This window comes from Hetaerina americana, unplaced genomic scaffold (assembly GCF_022747635.1).
Source record: "Hetaerina americana unplaced genomic scaffold, ioHetAmer1.1.p SCAF_60, whole genome shotgun sequence".
NCBI classification, from domain to species: Eukaryota; Metazoa; Arthropoda; class Insecta; order Odonata; family Calopterygidae; genus Hetaerina; species Hetaerina americana.
In genome coordinates this window covers 771,796-795,947 of record NW_027287206.1, presented here as the reverse complement: position 1 = coordinate 795,947, position 24,152 = coordinate 771,796, and the positions used below count along the sequence as shown (strand labels likewise).

General features: G+C 36.3%; 1 protein-coding gene across 4 annotated transcripts in view; it reads right to left on the bottom strand.

Moving 5' to 3' along the window:
- LOC139695591 (IQ motif and SEC7 domain-containing protein 1-like) overlaps positions 1-24,152 on the bottom strand; it is a 250,136-nt gene that overhangs the window by 6,396 nt on the left and 219,588 nt on the right. For all 4 annotated transcript variants that reach the window (XM_071594386.1, XM_071594390.1, XM_071594388.1 and 1 more), the window contains 9 exons: positions 20,869-21,048; positions 16,130-16,481; positions 12,192-12,641; positions 9,586-9,987; positions 7,050-7,292; positions 5,461-5,678; positions 5,090-5,379; positions 4,833-4,972; positions 3,194-3,419 (listed from right to left, as the gene is read on the bottom strand). In XM_071594386.1, the coding sequence (XP_071450487.1) occupies positions 3,194-3,419; positions 4,833-4,972; positions 5,090-5,379; positions 5,461-5,678; positions 7,050-7,292; positions 9,586-9,987; positions 12,192-12,641; positions 16,130-16,481; positions 20,869-21,048 (2,501 nt within the window). The remainder of the gene's footprint in view (positions 1-3,193; positions 3,420-4,832; positions 4,973-5,089; positions 5,380-5,460; positions 5,679-7,049; positions 7,293-9,585; positions 9,988-12,191; positions 12,642-16,129; positions 16,482-20,868; positions 21,049-24,152) is intronic.

The window sequence follows — 24,152 nt, the reverse complement described above, 5'->3', positions numbered from 1 at the left end:
CTTTCTTAACGCTATTGTAATTTCACACTAGGCATTACACATTAATAGCAAAGAAGTTAATATATGATACACAAACTAGGCTCACTGTACACGTCCCCTTGACATGCATCTTGCTATTTATTTTACGTACGTCAACATACTCATTAAAGAACCTGTTTTTTAGTGTACTGATGGCATCAATTCACTGTCACACATTTATAGCACTATCAGCTAACATCTCGACCATTCCGTAGGTGTTTCACAAATCAGGATTTTATTTCAAAGCAAACTAGCCATAAGGCTATAGCAGATAGTCTGACATTATATTATTTAATATGTCAAAGCATTTGAACACCTGCATTAAAAGACGTTAGTATGTATTCAAGTGTAATTTTATCATCAAAAAATGTAATCCCAATATGATTAACTTCACACTCAAATATGAATGAATAACTTTAGGGCATATTTTTCCAATTCCATCCTCATTTTTAGCTTAAATTTATATCAAGAAAGTATTGGGAATAGAGTAACTAGTCACAAGGAGAAACTAGATACAATCTGACAATCAAGACACCACAGTGGCTACTTTTTATTTCCAAAAATCTTAAATAAGGGTGGTGATTTGCAAAACTATACACTAGTATTATGATAGTTTAAATTAAAAAAATATGGTTTAACAATCACCACATCGAGGCAATTCAATGTGGAAATGGAGGGCTTCTCAACATTTAACTAAATACAATCATACAAAATGTAAACTGATCATATTTCACCTTTAAGTTAACCAATCAAATTTCAGCTTTATACATTTAAAACACCACATGAGAGGCAAATGAGTTTCACGTTCAATTGAAATTTTTAATGATGTAACCCAGATATGTCTTTCTTTAATACTTAAATTGAAGTGAAATATTTTGAATTCACAATTTGGATAATTAATGCTCAAGAATCCTTTGAGAATTCCATCCACTTTGGTTTGAATTTTGTATATTAACAGGGCATAGTATTCTTATGAACTCTGTAAGAGCTTTAAAAAAACTTTTTTAATCTTGCCACTCATAATTAACTGTAAAATTAATGGATGTATCTGCTAAATAATATTGTTTAGATGGAGTAGTGGCATTTAAATCTATCCCTTTCGGCCTTCTCTGAGAAAATGAACCAGAAAGATTTAGAAATAAGAGGGGCTGATTTTCATTGAATGTTTAAGCTTGTTTTGGTGCGAACCTTTATACGAGTGCTGTCCAGAAAGTATCTTGCGTTTTAAAATAAAATATGAACCTAGTGACAAGATAAATTTTTATTAAATATGCATATATTTATAAGGCACATTCTCAAACTATTTTTCTACATAGTTGCCATTAAAATAGAGGCATTTATAAGTAGGATACACCAGCTTGTTAATTCTGTCTTGGAAGAAATCTGCCGCCTTACATTTTAACTACTTGTTTACCCCAGCATGCAATTCTGTGTCACTGTCAAAGCACTGTTAGCAAGGTACATGTAGCAAGAGAGCCGTAATATTAAATCGGTTGCATACATAAACTTTTTCGTTGATTTTCACTGTCAGTTCATCTGTCACATGGCTAGGCTGGCCTTTGGTGTGATAATAGGTGTGGCCATTTTTGAAATGAATGCACCACTGCCTATGCACAAAGTTGCCTATGAATTTCAATCGGCTTTTGGTTTTTGCCTGTAAAAAAACTATTCACAGATGGTACTTCATAACTCACGGGATATTCTATTGAAGCACACATTTGAACAGTGTACAGTGAGCAAAGTGGAAGAACCACAGTCTGCAAACTACCACAGCATGATGCGTGCTGAGTTTACAGACATTTAGACGCCATGATCTCTTGCCCTAACCACTGCCATGTTAGGCCGATATGTTTGTTACTTTCTTCGCAGCCCTCGTGTATGTGACATCGTTGAGATGGTCAACTCAAATCCAATTGATTTTTAATAAATAGAATCAAAGACAAATTTTGATCAGATTGTGCAAGCTCAAGGCTAATGTAATTTGCAACTGATCAGCGTTTTTGACGCAAAGTAATCAATCAAATATAATAAAGAATCAAAAAGACATGTAGAATATATTATAAAGAAATAAAGAAAAACCAGTGAGTTACAAATTTTTTGGTCAGCCTCTGCATACTTCGATTTTGTTGAAAAGGCTGATCTCACTGAGTCAAATTGGGACTTTTCCCCTTTCCTTGAGTCTGCGGCAATGTGCTTACAATCTAAAGGCAGAAAAAACTAAGTTCTAACTCACAGAGAACTGCTGACAATGTAATCCATTACACAGGGCGCAATTGATTAGATACGACTGATGGCAAGAGAAACCAAAATGATTACAAAGCAGTGCTCTCATTTCCATCGGCTCAACAAAGTCTGAATAAGCAGGTATATATCAACACCACGACACCACAACACATTCAAGAGATTACAGATGAAAACAGATTAGTAGCCTTTCAGTGTCTTTTCATAGTGGAAAGACTACTCAGAAAAAAAAACGAGCAAACAATTAGGCAGAGCTTCCCGACATGTACAAAACTGAACGAAAAATTATGGTAAGAATTATACTTTTTTAAAAGCATTTAAAATTGCTAATAAAAAATTTAAAAAATAGTTACGTAATTCTATGGAATTCAACCTATCGATAGCACAAAAACCATAAATTATTAAAGAAAAAACCATAAGTTATAACGATTTAAACAAAAGCCTACGCAAGAGCCGATATATCGGCCCGCCGCACTTTTCGCCAGGGGTACGAAAGCCGATATATCGGCCCGCCGCACTAAGAGGGTTAATACTGAATCATTTCAGTATTCCTTTAAAATGCAAAACTGTTTAAAATGCTATACTTTTCTTTTAAAATTCATTAATATCATACTGGCTAATTTTTACACTTTCCTCACCCTAGAAAATAATTTCATAGAAAAAGGTATTAGCATCACTTTTATGTACCATATTTCACTTCTCCATTCAAATAACGTTTCTTTGACCAATAATGGGATATCCAAAAATAATAGAACCCTGGAATTCAACAAGCTAGAATTTCCTTAAGGGCAGAGTTTTAAACATTTAAGAAAGGCGAGCATGCTGGATAAAACTGAAGCAGAATTTTAGACACACTGGATTCGACCACCCTTAAATTACAAATTTAAAGTACTTCTATACAAAATAAACAAGCTATAACTTTTAAAGAACTTACATTGGACCTCAAATAACGTGACCACCATTCCACAAAGGGGAAAGCTTTGCCTGAATGTATAAGTAACAGAGCTCTTCTTCTTGTTGAGAATTTTTGTAATCACTAGCAGATCATTGAAGAGGAATACTTCCCTCTGATGAACTCCTGGACGCTCCTTTTTATAGATATCTGGTATTTCATATAAGCGGCAGTAACATACAAGTCGGCGGTGAGGTAGAGCTAAATTCTGAACATGGGGAAATGAGAAACAAGGAAGAGATAAAAATCATTAGTCATTAAAATATATTAAATACGTAAAGATATTTTTTTAATTACCCCAACTATGAAATAAATTATTTTGAGGATATAAAATGAATATTTTATTTAAACTAGGATTAAACTATAATTTATGAATGGTATCCTACACTGCATCATAAATTTATCAGCAATTATTTTTAATAGTTTTACATACCGAAGACCTTACATTGACCAAATACAATGCAAGATTCATCAAAAAAAGTTCACTATACAATTATAAGTACACACATTTAAGTTAAAACACTGTCAATCCCAGCAAAGAGCTAAATCTCATATCTTTCAAACTTTCCAGTAACTAAAAAATGCACCCAGGGGTTTCATTTGGCCACTATTTTTCTGATTGCGTCTAATACATGTGTTCCCTAAGCCATCAAAACTATGGCATGACACATTTCACCGACATGAAATTTTCCCCTATTTATAGGAATTTTAGCAACATCCTAGTCTTGTAGTCAACAAAGCCTCAATGCTCTAGTTGACCTATCAAAGGCTTAATGATTTTTGCAACATTGACATCGAGCACCAGCAAAACATTTCTGACCTTTCTGACCCATTTCTGACCCAGGCAAACACGCACAATTGGTTCACAATATGCACTGGGAAAGCTCCAAATCTTTCTTTGCAACTAATTTCCCTGGGGTTTTCTGCATAAACACTGGCATAATGCATTGTGGTATTACTTATTTTTAAATAGAAGAATTTATACAGCCAAAGAGTTTCCTTTTATTTTGGAAAAAATATATGGTGAAAACGTTTTTAACGAAATTGTGAAAAAAATTTTACACTTTTGGGGAACATATTAGCATATTAATTACCGGTTAGCATTTGAGCTTTGCACACACAATTCAATTAATTTAAGACCCTATTTTACAATTGAAACTTATTAGTTTTACTTTTGTGAAATTTTCCTTAAAATTAGGATTTAGAATGCTGCTTGAATTGGAGGAAAAAGATATAGGATACACTGAAAGCATAAAAATAATATCAATCATTTAGCTTCTAGTATCATTTTAACAGACAGATATCCCATTTCATAAATGATCTCACTCCACACAATTTTAATATAATATAATTTATGGCAAATCAAAATAAAAAAAAAACGTTTCCATTTAATGTACCTGCACAAGCAGTGAAACTGGACCATGCAATCATTTACATAGGAATACATTATACAACAATTGATTGAGTAGGTTTACTGGGCACATACTTTCGATTAGCTACTGTGTTTTTGGTGATTCTAGCACTAGTAATAATAAAATCATATTATAACACACTCTATAAAAGGACATTCCTTGGAACCTATATGTACATTCCACTTATCACATTATAATATGTAACTTACCGGTTTTTTGCCAACTATTGTAGCTTGGACCTTAATTACTTGAGTCACATGATCTGAACTAGGCTTGAATTCACTGGCTTTCACCCGCTCATAAATTCCAACTAACATGTCCCTCTCAATATCACCACCATCATCAATGCCTATAATTGAAGAAATACATCTTAGGATTCACATTCTGAACAAGGGAAAGAAAATAAATAAGTAACAGATGAAACATACTGGATTCCTTATACTAAATCTGTATTCCCAGCACTTACCTCTTAGATTCCTCACAAAATCATCCACCTTCATTCGTCGGTCTGGCTTCAAGTTTGGTGTATGAAGGTCAGTATTAAGCATAATTATGGCAAAAGCAAGAACAAATACTGTGTCTGGACTTCGAAACCGTCCAACCACATCTTGGTTACACTGGCAATACCTCTGACCATAAACCTCCATTAGACGCTCAATTTTTTGCGCCTCACCAGGCATTCGAAAATGGGTTTGAAACTTCCTAAGGGCTACATCAACTTGCATTCCTGACAGATCTAATTCTTGTGAGAAGGCACTGTAAGAAAAATTTTTAATTATAACATCATTTCCAGCAGCAAGAGTAATTTTAAATAAAAGTAAGATCTATTGCACTTACTCTAAGACAGCCATGTTGAATGGATTCTGCAGATTTCCTAGGTATTCACCAATCATCTGTTTGCTTAAGCCTTTCCTTGATATAAGAAACTTAGCAACAATTTGAGGTGAACTCTCTAAAAATCCCCTTCTAATTAAATAAGTAACCCCTCTCTCGGGCTTCTTATTGAATAAATTGAGCCCTACTCGATACTGACGCTTCCTCAATGTATCAGAAACCTGCAAATGTAAAAACAAATTAGTTTTAATCATAATAAATATATGTATTCCTTGATTATATGTGTGTCCACTTATTTTTCACTCCATTATTGCCCCTTTTAAAATTTCAAATGACCATGGTCAACAGCATGGAAGTCCTATTGCAAATGCCATACAATCTAAATTTTATATCTAATTTTAAATGAAATTTTATGTCTCAGCAAGTATCTATTCTGTTCTCATGATATTATACTTAATTTGGATTTATTTAGTTCATGAAATACAGTAATGGTCTAAATAAAAAATTCATTCATTTTTACAAAAGTAAACAGTGGCAATTAATTTGGTACTTAATGGAATTTCAATTGAAATGGTGAATATGTTGAATTCTCCAAGGCCATAATGGAGTTTTCATGTTTTGTTGTCTCAAGCCGTTTGAGACCAGCTAACTGGAAGATTGTTTAGGGCCATTTAGCAAAGGCATTCATGGGTGGGTATGCGGAAATTGTTAAGTATTGACAAAATATGAGGAAGAGAGAGGGTAAACTATGTGGGATGACGGAAATAAAATTTTGCAAAAAAAATAATCGAAAGTTGTCTTTCAACTGAGTGTGGGGGCTACCAGTTAAAACTTATAAAGTGCATCTAATGAAGAATAAACAAAAATTTGCAGCAATTATTGACGTTTATGCATACAACAGAATTTCGGCGAACAGCTGAATTGCTAGGCATCATCATCTTTCCCTGATTTTTTACTTGATTCATTCTATCAGAGTAAAATTTGATTGAGACAGGCATTACTTAGCATATGAATTTATTCAATAATCAATTCAATCTTTTAGTATATATATTTAATTAAGAATTTTCCAATGAATTTAATAATTTCAACAATATCTCAAGAAGTTTCACTTTTTATTGGAATTTTTAGTTCTTCAATTGTAGTAGGGCTCTTTGTATGATATAAATAATAGATAAAGAGGACAAAAAGCATGATAGTGTGACAAAGGAGAGGATTGAATATAAACAGTGTTTCTGAATATATCCATTAATTTTCTCTACAGCAAAGATAGTCCTAACAGGTTTTTCTTAATCAAGGCATGGTTAACATTAAAACCACAACTTATTTATAATTGTAAAAAATACTTCAGAGTTTCAATCATGGATAATGGCTTTCATGGCCGTAAAAGTTGTCTAAAATGAAGCTTCTGCTGCAGCAGTAGAATAATCAAGAATATTATTGATTATATTGGTCAAAACAATGCTAATCAATGAAATTTCTTTTAAACTGAAAAGTTTACCACAATAAGAGTTCTTTCCTATAGTTATTTTTTTATTTAGGTATCTAGAAGATGCTGAACTGATTGATCCACAGAGAAAAAAATGCATGCATACCTTATAGACTGGATGAGTGGATTCATGGGTGGTCATGTGATAGTTAGGGGTCGTGGTTGGAGATGGCTCCGAGGCATGAGCAGGGACACTTTGAAGGCTTGGAGATGCCTGTCTCTCTTCACCACGGCTCTGAGACAAAGTCATGATTGGTGTACGGTTGTGACAAACGATGTTGAGGGGGGTGCTGGATGCACTTATGCACACGTGGAATGAACCATTTGCATGATGCTCTGGTGATGATGACTGCAAAGAAAATATTAAATCACTCTAAGCAAATACTTTCAACCTCCTTTTTTTATTCATATCACAAAAGACCAACCACACACTTAAAAAGTATTAGGCACATCATAATACACCTTAAATCATGGGTGTTGCCACAAAGTAGGAAACTCAAATTTGAGGGATGACTATGGTCCTTTTTAAAAGTGAATAAGATTTTGTTCCATCAGTACATAGGGCATGAACTTGAATGCAGGAGTTTTGTTTTGCAGTCAAAGAGAGTTGTCTCTCCTCTCGATTAGCAAATAAAGAATGTCAGCAGAGTGTGTAATACTGGCAAGAAAAATTATTCGATGATATTAAATCTAAGCTCAAGAGTTAAATAAAAATTGCCACATAAAAAATTCTGGGGGCAGCTCATAAGGGTTGCAAAGTTATTCAATTACCCATTGGGGGTTGGAAAATCGCTTATATGGGAGAAATCCTAACAGGTCTTCCACAGGTTTAGTGTACACATTATTGCCTTAAAAAGTGTTCACAGAAAAAGAAACAGAAGACAGGAGCATAGTGTTTATCTTAAACCCACCCATACTAATCTTTATATCGATGGTAGTGGCCACCACCATCGCTCCCAATATGATGCTGTAATGTAATAATTGACACACTGGGCCAGATCTATAGCTAAGAAGGAGAGCTTGCCAAGCAAAATTAAACACCTGAAGAATCATTTTCTCCAGAATGGATACAGTGAGTGGTCCTTGGAGAAACGCGGAAGAAGAAAACAGGAGATGGATGAAAAACCTGTTGCCACAGCCTGCCTGCGATACATCTCCATGATATCTGGAATAATCTCCGGAATACTTTGGAGATTCAAACACTCCACTATTCATCTATCACCAGCCAAAATTAGGCACCAGCTGGTCAACATGAAGGACCCAAAGGCCTCTAAACTTCCGGGATTTATCAGAGATACCCTGTGAGTTCAGTGAGGTTTTCTATCAGTGAAATGGGTAACACAATTCAAATCTGAATGAAAGAACATAAAAGGTACCCAAGATTCAGACAATCTGAGGAAACAGTGATCGCTAAACAGGGCAATAGGCCAAGATCAGGCCATCAAATGGAACGAGGCAAAAATACTATGCCACTCGTACAGCTATATGGATCAGGTTGCCCCAGAAGACATTGAGATCTGCCTCCAAAAGAAGAATTTGAAGAGGGACTCAGGTTTTCAATTATCCAACGCCTGGAGACCTATTCTAAAATGCATATTAGGAAGTAAGAAAAACCCTCGGCTAATCAGCAGATACCTGATCCGAGGACAATAATCAAGTCCATTTTTGAAATTTCAGCAGCTATGGAAAGACTAACCCAGTGGAAGACTTCAGTATAAGTGAGTATGTGTGACGACAGCCCAATTAAAGGTTGATGCTGGTGTCACTGTAAAAGTTTACTAGGCCACCAGTACAAAGCAGGATTTCAATATTTCAAATTTACCTTTTAACTGGAGGGTTATATATGTGAACCCACCAGTAGCAAGAATTAGCTAAAACCTAAATTATCTACCCTGACCTGTACTGGCAATTTAAGTATATTAAATATGGCCCAACATTAGATTTGAGTAATGTGCTATAGATATACTGTGGAGAAAGTTGAAATGACAGTTTGCAAGTCATTAACAGTGGTGTTGAAGGGAATCCATAGGAGGCTACTATGGAACTGAATTTAGAATGGGGAGAGAGAACAGAAAATCGAGATTTATGGAGTAAAAAATATTATTTCTGGAGATAGAAGTGCATTCAAAATATGAAGTCGCAATCAAGGTTTCCAGTTCTGGTCCAGTTCCTGTCCCTGCACCGCCTGTGATTTCCAATGAAGATCTGGTACCCAAAAAATTGCATGGCTTGAATGAAGCACAAGGGTGCCCAGAGGCATTCCTAGGAGTCAAACCCAGGCCCTCTCGTCAGCAGCCCACCACTCTACTAACAGGAATACCAAATCTCTGATTAACATCTATGATGAGAAAATTATAATCAATGCCTTTCATATTTCTTAACTTATGGAAAGAAACTGAATCACACATTTAAAATGAACAATCCTAATAAACCTTAAGCACAAATTCTTGATTAAGTAATTGGGTAAACAAACGATAGCATAATGGTGAAGCAGAAACTAGTTTTCAAGGCCTTATTTGCTAAGTTTGCAAGCTTTCTTTTCGACTGAAAACAACCCTGAAAGAGACAGTCATGGAAGTACAAGCTAATCAATTGCTCTCTGGTGTATTGAACACAAATTTAGATAATCCAAATCCCCTCACCTGAGCCTTCCTCTTCCAGACTGGTGAGCCTCGGTTATCACCCTCAGAGCTCTCGTATGTCATCCTGTCAGCTGATAAGCTGCTACTGTCACTGCCTGAAGACTGTACACTAGAAAGGCTACCATTCTCCGAACTTTTGGTAAGGTTGGCTGGGCAGCCACCTTTTGAGCTCCTCTGAGATGTGAGCCCACATCCGGATGCTGCAATCCTCTTCCCCTCCACAGAGCGCATTGTAATGGAAGACGTGCGCTTAGGGACCTCTGGAGGCACCCGCCTCCCCTCCCGCTGGCTACTTCTCACCACTGGAGTGTCACCTCCCACCAATCCAGGGGGTGGAGGACTGGTGGCTATTGTGCAGCTCAGTGATGAATCCCTGCTGTGACCTGACCCACCCTGCGCCGCCTGGAAATTAAGGGTACGATAAAGAGCTTAAACTCCAGTGGCCACTACATCTCTCTCCCAATTACCTCTCCCTAAGTGATACTGAGCTTGACTATTCAATCACTCCAATACTTTGGAGAGGTAATCAAAGTACCTATGCCAGAGGTGAGGAAACTACTGTCCAATGAGTACTTCACCCAGCCCAAGAGATGTCATCCAAAGATGATTGGTTAGGAATATTTCACAGCCCCTTGTTTTAAGTGCATACTTCTCACATTAAATGTAATCCATCTGCTTATGAGCTGAGATTGTGCACTCATGTGACATTCATGCAAAAATTCCCCACCCCAATTCTAAGTAATTGCAAGTTTCAAAGAATATTTCAAAAATCATGCCAAATATAAAAGTATAAAAATAATACAAACATAAGTAATCTAAATATGAAAGGTAACGTGATGTGACTTTTTATTCCAGAGAGAACAGATACAGAGTTATCAAAAGAAGCCAATTTCGAGGAGTAGATAGGATTAAAAATATCATTCCTATTTCACAATGCAGATTTACCTAGCTCTTACTGTTATAGGCATAACAATTTACACATGTACAAAGATTACATTGATAGATACATAGAGAGATCATTCCATTCCAATAATGAATAAAATAGATCACACATGAAAAATTGTCCGGTTTTAAAACAATACATTGTGTTGCTAGAATTGTGCATTACTTAAATGATGCAAGAAGTACTACTTGCTACAGCATGTAATACAGTAAGCAAGGCTTCCTACTGTTTACTCAGCTCTTCGGTGTTTACTAAATGAATGTAGTGTAGGAAATCTTGCTTACACTGTTACTGAGCCTCCTTCCTAATAAGGAGATTACTTACAATTCGGATAAAGTATAATTCACGTTACATAGAAATATTGAATAATCAAATAAATGGATAGGAGACACCTCGAGCTCGGAGACCACACATGCACAACCTGCCCTACTCAAATCTTCCTATCCTTTCTGCAGCATGTATTTTGGCATTGAATGTGACTGCCGGCTATATTGACCAAATCAAGTGCTCACGCAAAACTCTGAGCTCCATTACTTTGAAAGAGTAATGGTGGTCATTTGGTCCGTGTGTTGTTCCAATAGATGAGGATGGACAAAATGAGACCATATCCATGAAATTAGGAAAAATCAAGGTTGATTTGACCATATTGGGACTTTTAATAAGGCATAAAGCAGAGTGGAGGCAAATGGGGTTATGAATCAAGGCATTTAAGTTGATACTGACTTCATGAAAAGCTAAAATAAAGACACCAGAGTTTGGACAATGTTACAAAAACTAATTAGTGCCACCCGGCCTTTGGGCTTAGGTTTTCATACAATAATCAATTATATGGATTACCATCAGATAAGGATAATACAGATATAATTTACATCAGATTTCCCTGTTTGAATTCTCGGAATGAATGACCAAGTCTGGCGATAGAAAGTTTTCAGGCTTAAATCTGTGTCCACTCTAGAAGGCTGCATGATTTTCCTGGCTACCAGGTTTATTGGGTATAAAGCATAGAAGGAACCCAACACCATCCCCAACCCGGAAAACATGGTCCATTAAATCACCATTTGATAGGCTTCAATATTCACAATTTTCAAACCAACTCATAAGTTGCAATTCCTTGTTTACCTTCAAATAAATGTAGGCCCATTTATACACCCCTTGTGCTTTATTTGAGCCATTAATTATGCAATTGAAACAAGTTTTATCTATGTCCATCATTACTGCATCCCATAATGAGCACATCCAACTTTAACATAGTACAATTATTTTTATTTCCATAACGGTGAGTACATCCCATTTCCATGCTTGTTGATTCAGTTAGACATTCATCCAAGGTACTTTCATTCCCATCATATTTTATCAACATCCCGGACCAGTGAGACAGTCAGGCCTTCGTGATTACCAGATTTCACATCCTCCTCCATATTGAAATGCTGACCAAAGCATTGCCCCTAAGGGGTCTGCTAGAGCACAGCAAGTTTCCATCCAATTCTATGCTACCCAACATTTGTGCATTACACACTTCAACAATGCATCTCTTTAAACACAAAAAAATTGCAGTCTTCCTCCCTGAATCTTGGAGCCAATGGCCACCAGTACTGATCTCAGTGCAAACAAGAGTTAAAACTGAAAGCTAAAATTTCATTTCATATTTCTTATCATTCCTTACCCTTCGATCCTCCATGAATGCTTCTTTGGCAGCATAGTAGTGGGTTGTGTCAGAGTAAGAAGCCGGTGCTGCACGATGCCATGCATGCCGGTTATAATGCAAGCACGGAGCAGGCCCCCCCCCCACATAGTACCCGCAGGCTTCCTCAAACTGGCTGTACGATGGAGTATCAGAGAGGTCTCCACCTTCCACATCCAGTGATCGCATTGCACCCGCACCTCCCACGCCGGCCGACTGGCTGCGTGGCAGCTGCCCATGCAGAGGGGGTGGTGGGCTGTGGGCAGGTGGGGCCCTTGACAGGCCCCCACCAGCCCCCCTCTCATCCTCCACCCCCCCTCGGCCACCCACCTGCTGTGTTGGTGCACTGCGGCGCTCACGCATTGATAGCGAGCGGACTGGCCTTGGAGGGCGTTGGTGGTGATGCTGTGCTCTCGGCAGAACTGACTCCACCTATTTTTTTTCATCAGCTCATTAATTTTCAGAGCTGAACTATGCTCAACCATCTTCTCCTGACCATAAGACTATTTCAAAAAATTATTTTTCTTTCTTAACCTCAAAGCAGTACCATAACAAAATATTCTACCAAACACATTCAAGTCTCATCCAGTGTATGGTGATGATATGTGACAAGAAAAATGAATTTAATGGCTGGAGAAAAGTGGAGATTTTCAGACAGCAAAGGGCAATTAGAATTCAGTTTTCTGATCTCTCAAACTGAGGGAATTCATTCAAATTTTGACATGTTGTCATTTTAATAAAACTAAGTCACCAGGTGAGTCAAAAAAAAGCTAAGCTCAGTTGACTTTAACTTGTAACTTGACATATACTGATATATACTATGCTATAACTAAGTCAATATCACAATTCCTATGTGCTACCATGGAAACAGTGAGGGTTTTATAACAGTGTGGGCTACTACAAAATTCTTATTTGGTATATTAAATTCAGACTTGGATGCCATAAAATACTCTCAGCATCAAGACAAATACATGTGAGATATAGAGAGGCTGTTTGGAATTTGATCCCTAAACGACAAAGGTACAGACAGGCGATGACATAACATTCCTCTTGTGACCACTATTTTATATAATATATCTTATCAGAGATGGAAAACATTAAAAGTTATAAAACTTCAACACATTTATTATTTTAGTGCGACAGGTTTCTCCCATTTTAAACATCATCACATAAAGCAGACAAAATACAATAATGATTTATATAATTTGTGTACTCTACCTAATGATGCCATAAAGGGTAAAACCAGTCATGCCATAGTGGTGAATTTGTTTTTTAGGAGTGCAATGTTCACCATTATGCAGGGGTTACACAAAGTAATGCCTGAAAATGTTTATTTAATATATATCTTATAGATCGCTTACATTTTTAGCTCACATTCAATTTCCACCAAAACATATTCTGTTTTACAAGGTAAGAGTAGTTTTGTATTCCTTGACAAATTGAAATAGCAATGGCAGAAAACTGAATTAGTACAGAACATGACATTTTGAGGCCTGATAAAGATAATGAAATAGTGAAACACAAAAGTAATACGAGACTTTCAATGACTGAGGGTTAATTGTGTGCTTCTGAAAACACTTATTTAAAATATCATAATCTTGTGTTACCCATATATTGCATGTAATTTGCCACCAGTAATATTCCATGATGAATTTCATAGTATTTTTTTCTTCAGTGTATGGCACAGTCATACCTATAAAATATTGTTATTTGCCCCAAATTATTGCAGTGAAAATCCAGAGAATTATGAGAAATGTTTTCGCACTAATGTCAGATTACAGCTATGAAACATTATAGGCCTATTCAATAATACACATGTTTATGCAAGCACCAAATAAATACATTGTTTCTAAATTAATGAGTAGTACGGAGAGCATAGCTTTATTCACTATTTACTACTATGCTTATCTTTTTTAAGTAATTCAGCATTGCTAAGCAATATTTCTTAATTAGTTCCTGATTTGTCAATTGGAAACTGGTTGAAAATATCAACTCTTTTCTAGAGTATTTCAAAGTAAAATAAATAGCTTCAAACGTAAGACTGGAGTGGCATGAACTCAAAACAACGAATCATTGCATATAGCACATATTTATTCCCTTGACTGCTCTGCAGCAGTGTCCGTAAATTTCACTACATCAACACTAACAAACAAAGCTGTATAACTATTTGATATGCACAAGTGCACTCTTTGCTATCAGGGTCTAATTCATATACTTGAGTTACATTATAAATGATTATCTATAATAATATTGATAGTTATAATAAAATAATAATATATTTACCCTCAGAATCATTAGTATATTTTTACAACACATCTATGTGAAACTACATCAAGTTCAAAATTCCCGAACCAAAAGTTCTCACCCTAAATCAACTGAAATTTAGAGAAACTGATTTCACATTAATTTCTTCAACATTAAGTTTAGCATTTATCACTAAACATGACTTAGGCAAGAACAAATACAGAGAAAGCAGAGGGTTAGTGACCTCTTTGAAAGTTGTTAAATATCTTTAAGGGCTGAATTTCAAAGATAAGATATTATAATGTATTTAATAATTTGGATTATATGTGGTGAACCTAAACACTGAACCAAATGTCACAGGGGTGAAGAGCAACAAATATGCCACCATTTCAATGGAACGGCCCCTTATTTAGGACTATTCAATGCTGAAGACCCTCTAACACACTAAATACAGGCGTATTATTTCTCCACTCAAGGATTAACTCCATCAGTCTTAATTAAATATATTAGACCCATGGAGTTCCCTTAAGTGGAGATTCCACTGAGCAACTTTAAGTGACATGCCACCAACTTTTTAATAAATATGAAATCAATTCATGTATCCATCAAATCACATACATTAGAAGAAGCTATATAATCCATACAATGAGTCACAGAGAATATCTAAAACATTAACTATTGAATTTAAACACTTCAGGCTCTGGAAGTATCACAACAGAATGCAATGCAAAACTTGAGTTGCCATTTAAAATTGATCGTTAATTGTAAAATGACATGTTGTAATAACAACCCAAAAATACAGCTCACAGACATGTTGATACCAATTTCACATTTAAAAATGACACTCCAAAGTATTACTCCTTTTACAATTTCACAACAAAATGTTCCTTCAATAATAAGTTACATCTTATTAAAATTTTAGATAGAGTAAGTCCTTGTTACTGAGAATTTGGATAATGCAAACAACCCCTAAATAAGAATTGAAACCTTCACTGAAATGCACCAGAGAGATTTCATATGAAACTTTCGTAAATATGAATGTCACACCTACGAACAATAAAATTGTTGGCCCCTTCTGATAAATGCTAACAAGATTTCACTGTATGCAGAAACATCAGCAAATTCAGAATATGACAAAATTAATTTTAATTCCCCTATTCCTTAAAAGGAAACAACTGACTTCACCTTTAAACATAAGCTTTATGGGAAAGCTAACCTAACAATTACCTTTATCTCCTTCAAAACAAATGTCAACAATATTTAACATATTTTTTTGAAGTTAAGTAGAAATTCCACTGTTTTACTCTGAGTCACCAATTGAAATTTTTTAATTAAGAATGCAATAAATGAAGTTCATGGAATTTAATTTGAGAAAATAAAATCAGCAATAGATATGCATGCAACGACTTGAACAACCAACACCAAATTTCATTTCTCAATTTCAGAAGGGAGACCGCTCAAAATCAGAGATCTGTTCCATTACAAGTGGGATATAAACTCACAACATTTGATTCAAAATAAAATAAAATACATATTGAAGGGAACCAAAACTCAAGCCACCACACAGAAAATGAATAAGGAAGTAACAAATTAAAACCAAGGGCAGTTAGGGAGTATTTCAGCACAAATGAACTTTCGAATGAAGAGCAAAAACACCTAGCTCTTAAGAAACTTACCTGAGGTGCCTGATGTTGGTCACAGTTCTCCTGTAATTCCTTGCACATGACAAAATTGTTAGGCATCACTACCTCTGGGTCCATTGCTGCACCACACTGGTCGCATGAAGTAATTTGCCTGTGTTGCCACTCCACTGGTGTTGGGATTGGCCCCTCACCACCCATCTGAAAGCGACGACTTAATCTCTTCTCTGCCTTAGCCATTGCTGTGATGGCCGCAAACTTTTTGACAAGAGTGTATCGTCGAAATGCTCGCTGAATTGTCAGAGCAGCAGTCCGTGCCCTCACGCCCCCATACTTGCGCTCAAGCATTTCTATTTGCTTGTCTAATAGGTCTTGTGAAAGTTCATACCTGCCAACAACAAACCATTTTCAATTAGATTAGTACATTCAACTCAAAATATTGAGCTATGCTATGGGATTTCAGGCATTGCATATGAGTTCAGACAAAACATAGGCAACCGTTTGAATGAGATTATTACTGATCATATGGCAAGGGCCATAAATTTCACACAAGCACTCCATGGAATTGTACAATTTTAAAATTCTTATAGGATTGGCAAACTGCACAGAAATTAAAGTATGCATTTTGTTCAGTCTATTAGCATCAAGAAAATTACATCACATGTATCACAACAACTACTCTATAAATTGATTCACTCTTTAAGTACTTGGAAATAAAATGAGGCTTTTCAACCAAAAGTTATCGACCCATTCGCATTTCCATCAATAACTTGTGAAATGTACCACAACATTTAAGAGAATTTAAGTTAATCATATTAATTGAATTCCTTGAATAACTGATACTCACAAGCTATTATTTTATCAACACTCACAAAACTATTTCTAGCATTTTTGGAAACTTAAAGAGACAAGCCTATGACATTTCAACTGGAAAGATAATAGCCTTTGACACAAAAAGACCTGAAATATGTGTATCTAAATTCTTTGCACGTGAAATACAAAATAATTAGAATGAAATGATAACGAGCACCTCTATGAAAATGGATTTTGTCACAACTGCAATGAATCTGTTTCAAGTCCTATATTTAAGTACCTCAAACACTGATAGGAACAAGAGAGAAAAAAAGACAATGGGTGTACTTAAAAAGCTGCCAAAAGTTAAAATATGATGAGGCTCTTAGAGGTTTGACCAAAATATCTCTACTGAGCAGTGAAGGCATTTTCAAAACATATCTAAATACTTATTGACAATATTAAACGGTTGGCTTTATTGGAATCGAGTCAAAGGAAAGTAACTGAAACAGTCAGGGCATGGGAATAGGAGAAAAATGAGGAAAATTGTGGTGGGCATTTGGCAGTTGAGGGGACCACTTGCCCATAATAGGGATTTCTGGAGAAGTGTGATTGAGCTGGCCAGTTTAAGTGACCACACTACTCAGGCATGTTCTCAACATTTACATATCCCCTCCAATGCGGAGCACCCAAAACAGTGGAATGATCATGACCAAAGGGAGTTGGAGGCTGGAAGAGCATATGCCTTTAATTAAACTCAGTGGACAATGCAATTATAGTGATGACAATCAACTATGAGTTGGCATTAATTCCTCATTTAAGACAAGCATAAAACATGAACAACAGGGTTTCCCAAATGCCTTATACATGTACCATTATTGCCATGATGAATTATCCATAAGTTAATTATCATTACCTCCTGAATGTTAATTACTGCCACAATGCTTCCTCAATCATGATGCCTTCCTAGAGAAAAATAATATATATATATATATACTTGGACTTCATCCTATAATCACAAAATCTTTCCTTTCACTCATTATTTCAGTATCTCTCTTGGTTGCCAAATGCTATTATCATTTTTCCCAAGCATATCCTCACAGCCTTGATTGCAACTGCCATTGACTTTCAAATAAATAATTCAGCCACCAAGTAAACAAGTAAATGAAATCAAATGTAAATGGAATTTCCATTTGACTCCAGGATTGAAAATAAATGCTGTTGGCTCTTTCACCATTGTATAGAGTTCAGTGCATAAAACATTAGCATTTTTTCAAATAGCAAGATTTCGTTAATTGTTTCAGGGCTTCATCATTAAGTGCCATAGTTTCATGTGCCATAAGTGGATCATGATGATTTAAAATGTCTTTGTCAGCCCAGGTGGTGATGGGGCAATGTCCTTGCCTACCAATCCAGAGGCTGTGCGTTCTACGCTCATCTAGGTGGGTTTCCTCCACCTTGGGCTTCATTGCTTCCAATTGTGTCTATTGTTTTAAATATCATTGTTAAAAGGTCCGGAGTAAAGGCCAAAAAGTGCTGTTTACTATTAATGTTAAATAAATAAATCTATGGAACACATCTTATAAAATTTGTTTAAAACATTGTATTGTCTTAACACAGCTAATCAAAGAAGTAATCAGAAGACAATTAAACTAGGCTATAATATTCAATTTTACCTAGATTCACATAAATATGGATCTAATGAAGGGTCGAACAATTAAAATTTTAATTCAAAATTTCAAACCAGGTAATTAGGTTTTAGGCAACATTTTAAATGCATGCATTTTGGAAAAAACATAGCATTTATAATTTTTAAGAAAAGCATGATTAAAAGATTGAACTTTTTATTTAAGGAAATCAAAAAAATATTTTAATGGTCCACAATGAAGTATATAGTCTGCAAATACCACTTCCTTTGGTTGATTTCTAATTCCAGATTCTATTGAGATCTTCTATTTACAGCTAGAATGTTAAGCATGCAATTTATTGTTGCAAAATCAATATTTCTCAGCTTCTGTGCCACAAAAATTCTAATTGCCTTATGTACTTTCACACAATGCAGGGAGAGTCACCAATAAAACAGCAAAAATGTGCTTAAGGGACCTCAAAAATGCACTAACATTGATATCCTAGTCAATTGCCGCATTAAAATGATACTATAGAGAAAATAAAAATTAAAGAAGGTTTTTTGCAACATATCATGATAGTTTGGATCTACGTGAAAAAGTAATGGATACAAAGAATAAGAAGGAATTATGCCATTTCCCCAGATAATTTAATTAATGGCCGTTCCCTTCCATCTTTCACATCCCAAAATCTTTAAATGCCCTAGAACTAAAGTAAAAGCCTCATTTTTTCATAAAAGAACTAACAACATGATTGAGGTGTGGCCATAAACATAGCATTATAGCCAAATTTCTTTCAAGGTCTTATCAAGGTCTTTGGGTGGGTCTTTGCCTATACTTCCATGCTTTTATTCCTTGCTTCTATGCTCATCCTTCTACTCACCACCATCCACCCTGGGACTTCACTCCTCACCAATGCCTTGAACACCATTAACTTGGGGGAATGTACTACTCCTATACTATATGCCTGTGAGTTACAACTTTTGCCCATCATAAAGGCTTTCATGTGTCTAGGATAGCATCCTCCACAGCCACCATCAATCAATTCATGGAGGTTTAAACACCGGACTACATAATATTCCGGTAGATACTTTCTAAATTCCAAGCTTCAAAAATACTTCCACATCTCAAATTTTGAACATGGATGAAAAATTTAAAAGTTGCAACTCAAAAGAAGACCCAATGCGAAAAATGGAAAGGTGGGACTACTAACTCACCAGTAAATTCCAATGGGCACGTCAATCTATTTACATCATACGTTATGATGTTTACTATGCAGAAAATATAAAAAAGGAACAAGACTATACCAACCAATCCTCTATGCTGAAGAAACCAGAAGAATAATTCTTAATTTATACTCTCAAAACACTGCAACCAAACTAACTTTTGAGTGCTCTGAGGTATAGCATTACATGCAAAGCATCAACATGGTTGTTATTATATTACATTTCAGAGGGTGGAAAATTAACGCTATCCTTCTTAGCCAAGGTATATTCATAAAAATCCTGCAGTAACAAAGGGAATTGTCCTTCCCTTCTTAAAGATTTGCTATATGATTGGATGTGCTAAAATTATTAAAATGGCATAATTTATTATAGATTTCTTCTACTCATGTCCAACATTCGCAAACCATTGCCTTCATTCAAGTCCAATTTTGGCAGAAAAGTGCTGATTGGTGGGAGAAGCAAATTATTTTAAATAATGAGGAAAATTAGCAGACATGAAAAGGGAGATGACATGATGAACAAAGTTTTTGAATACCCTGCATTTATTTGATTAAGATGTATTTATTTTGGATAACAAAAATATTATAACACTCCACCACATTATATGCAATAAGAAGAAAACAAACAATCTAATGCTTTTGTTTAACTGGCATCAAAACTTCTCTTTAACCGCAGCTAAGTGCCTGATGGAAAGGAATTATTTTGTCTGAACAGTATGAACAGTTCAAGGCGCCCATGTCAAGGTCATATCACATCATTAACACAACTTGATATTATAAATCCATATTGTGGCTACACAATATTTATGACTAAGGCAGGCCATGGCAAGTGGGTTAGCTGATGGACACGTTGCTCACTAGACCACATTATTTGGCTTTCCCATGCAGAAAACAATGTCAACGTAAATATTAACAGACTTTATAATTTTATTGGTAGAGTAAAAACTGATGAATCATTAAAGTCATATATGATAAATGATTATGATAAAGAAATAGGATGACATCATATGATGATAATGAATGATAATACATTTTGACAACACAAAGTGTAATTTGTGATGGAAAAGATATTAAGCTGAACATTTCAAATTGAATGAAAGAGTGTAAAAAAGTAAACTTCTGAGGGTACTTACGCAGTCTGAACCCGGGAGCGTTTGATGACATCTCCATTGCGGACCGAGCCCTTCTTGTGAATCCCATGGTTGGCATTAGGGTTGGCTGGGGACCGAGCACCCAATGCCATGCACTCACCAATGGCAAGAGTAGGAGGGGGCCCGGGTCCACATGGTGGCTTGTCCAATTTGTGGGGTGTACTGTGGGGGAGACAGAATTTTGGAAATGAGACAATGATTCTCTAGAAACAATGAAATATGGTCATCAACGATTATGGTCACTGGTCAGGGGCAATTATTTACACAAATACTTAGGATTCCAAAATTGCTTGATCAATAAATCTATGGAGTAACAAGTGAACTGAAAAGAGTCAACATAGAGAGAGGAAACATATCAGTATATGCTTTACAAAAAATCTACTGATGAATCCTAATTGTTAGCATCACTTCTGTTACATCTGTAACAACCTGTTGTAAATGACAACACAACAGCTGTAAACAACTGTATGTGTGTGCGTGTATATATATATATATATATATATATATATATATATATATATATTTATATATATATATTTCTATATATATATATATATATATATATATATATATATATATATATATATAGAAATATATATATATAATATATATATATACACACATACATACATATACACATATATATATGTGTGTGTGTGTACACAGACATGTATGTGTGTATATGTATAATTATTCTTTTGAAATTCTAATTCTTAGACCATTATGGCAACATTCTGAAATATTTTGGAATGAAACTGAATTTGGTATTCCATTGGGCAGCATCATAAACTTTTACCAACGTGTTCAATTGCTTGAATAATTCAGAGTCAAAGCTTGGGGTAGTCACACAATATAACGCTATTGGAAGCGACTTGATCGAGGTTAAACATTAAGTTTCAAATTATGCCCGCTTTCGGAGTAAGAATGGTGAAATAGCAGCATCATGGTGGTGGAAAATTAGCAGAAATTATTAGAAAACATTTGTCCTAATTAATTAACATCTTCTCGGTGACGAGCGCTTCTCATACCAGCAGCCGCAATCCGCCGAGTCGAAATCAACGCAGTGCAGTGCAATGCAGGCAGGCTTTCGTATGAAGACGCTGCCGGTGGAGAGGGGGGGAGGTGCGGGAAGACCTCCGCAATGGATGAATTGCAATCCCGACGGCGGGGATGAAGTTTAAGGATGAGAGACTTGCCTTCGAGAGGATTCCTCGCATTCGAAGAGAAAACCAACAGTGAAGGGGAATTGAACTTTCATTTGCCGTTCCCTATGAACACTTCTTTCCAGCAGTGAAACAAAATTTTTTACTCATTGTCCTGCATTTAACGAAAGCATGAAAAGAGTCAACCTCTTAGAAAATTGAATCGGAATTTCTAAACCTATCTAAAAACAAGGAAAAGGTTATTATAGCTCCGAGAGCAACCACGGTTGCTCTCGGGTGATAGGGTGCTTTTGAGCTAACTCTTTCCAAGTGCAAACGCGTAGCGTGACGCCGTGATTGGTGACTTCAAAGAGTGATGGCGTGAAGGTATCATCACTCTTCGAGGCAGGCTAAAGTTCCAGCTCATGGCTGCACTCATAAGGTAGGGCCCAAACCATTGACCGCCGAGGCACTGGTCTGCTTGTCAAGTCAACGGCGTTTGGCATGTTATACCGAGGCTAATGCCTAAGCAATTAAGATCTAACGCGCGTCCACAGTTGTGTGAAGATAGTTGGAGAATAAGCCAAATCGTAAAACGGCGATGAAAAATACCAATATTGCTAATGCCGACTGATCCAAGGACTTCTACGGCTAGCGTGATTTCGTCTATGACTCAAACCTATTATCTTTAAATAGTTGCATCTATCAATTTACATCTCAGGAATGCAGAAACATATTAGAAATCCAGCAACAGCCTTTCAGACGCACATATAAGGCAGCATTGCGAGAAAGCAGGATGCGCTGTCAACAATTTTCGTAAACCTGTATTTGATCGCTTCCGGCCAAGGATATCCCACGAAAGCATGATAAAATGCCATGCCTCATCGTAAATGATATACGATTACTTGAAATCCAAGTCCGACGCAGAACTCGAAACTCCCGCCTTCCAGGTCACCAACAAGAAAAATACCAATGGAACAAACGCCTTTGGCACGCCTTCTCCGGTCTTGAACTATTGATCGGACCGCTCTCTTAATATAATTAAATATCGCCTGATGTGGGTAATTAATATGCAAACATGCTAGCACGACGTGGAGAGGCTTATAAGTAGGTATGGCCACAGCAAATTGATGAGCTTGTTTTCTCAGTATCAATAAATATTTATCATTGCTTGCCATTGGACAAATCGGAATTTATCGATTACGAATATATCGAATAAACGTACACAGTTTTGAATGCAAATTTAGATATTTACTAATACTCCGTAGGAATTTTAAGCCTCCAATGAAATAATTACTAAACTGAAACAAAACGCCCGATAAACTATTAACATAATTCCATAAGTATCCCGTTAACAATCGAATCGAAGCATTTCTCCATGGAGGCATTTAGCCTATTACAATTTTTTGTAGTTTTATGGCTAGAAAGAAACAATTCCATTTCACCAGTAAAAGAGGAATCGTAGTTTTATGGCTACAACAATAGAAAATTCTATTTCATTATTTCACACTCAATAGAAATAAATCGTCCATTCCTAAAACCCGTTTTATACCTTGAGCATGCGTATGAAAAAAACACACTACTACAGGGTGATTAATGACAAAGACCAATATTTTACTCCGACGCATCACACACCAAATAATTTTCCCTGTCTCTCCTCTGGACGGCGACACCTCCGAGCGGAGGCGGGAGTGGCGGCCGCGATCACGAGGGCCGTGGGACGAGGGACTGGGAGAGTGAGGGGTGCACGGAATCTCTCAACGCCGCTTCGAATGTCCTTGCCGTGGAAGGCGAGAGACTGCTGAGGTCATTTGCGACATCGCTTCGGATGCACCCGGAATTGGTACGCGTATTTCGAATTCTTATGGTCTAAAACCTGTTTTTTCATGTGTGCGGGGTGGACAATGCTTAGCGATCAGCCATGCTCAGATTTCCCTCACGCCCATCTCCCACCCTTCACCCATGAGAACCCCCACGGAAATCCCCTATTCCTTGAGGCGGATGACTTCATGTGAGTCTACAAGCAGTGGAAGAAAATGTGAAATAGAATCAAGAAGTGTCCTTCATTTAGAAGTTGATGGGTTCCCCCCCCCCAATTTAATTAAGTAAATATTTGATCAAATG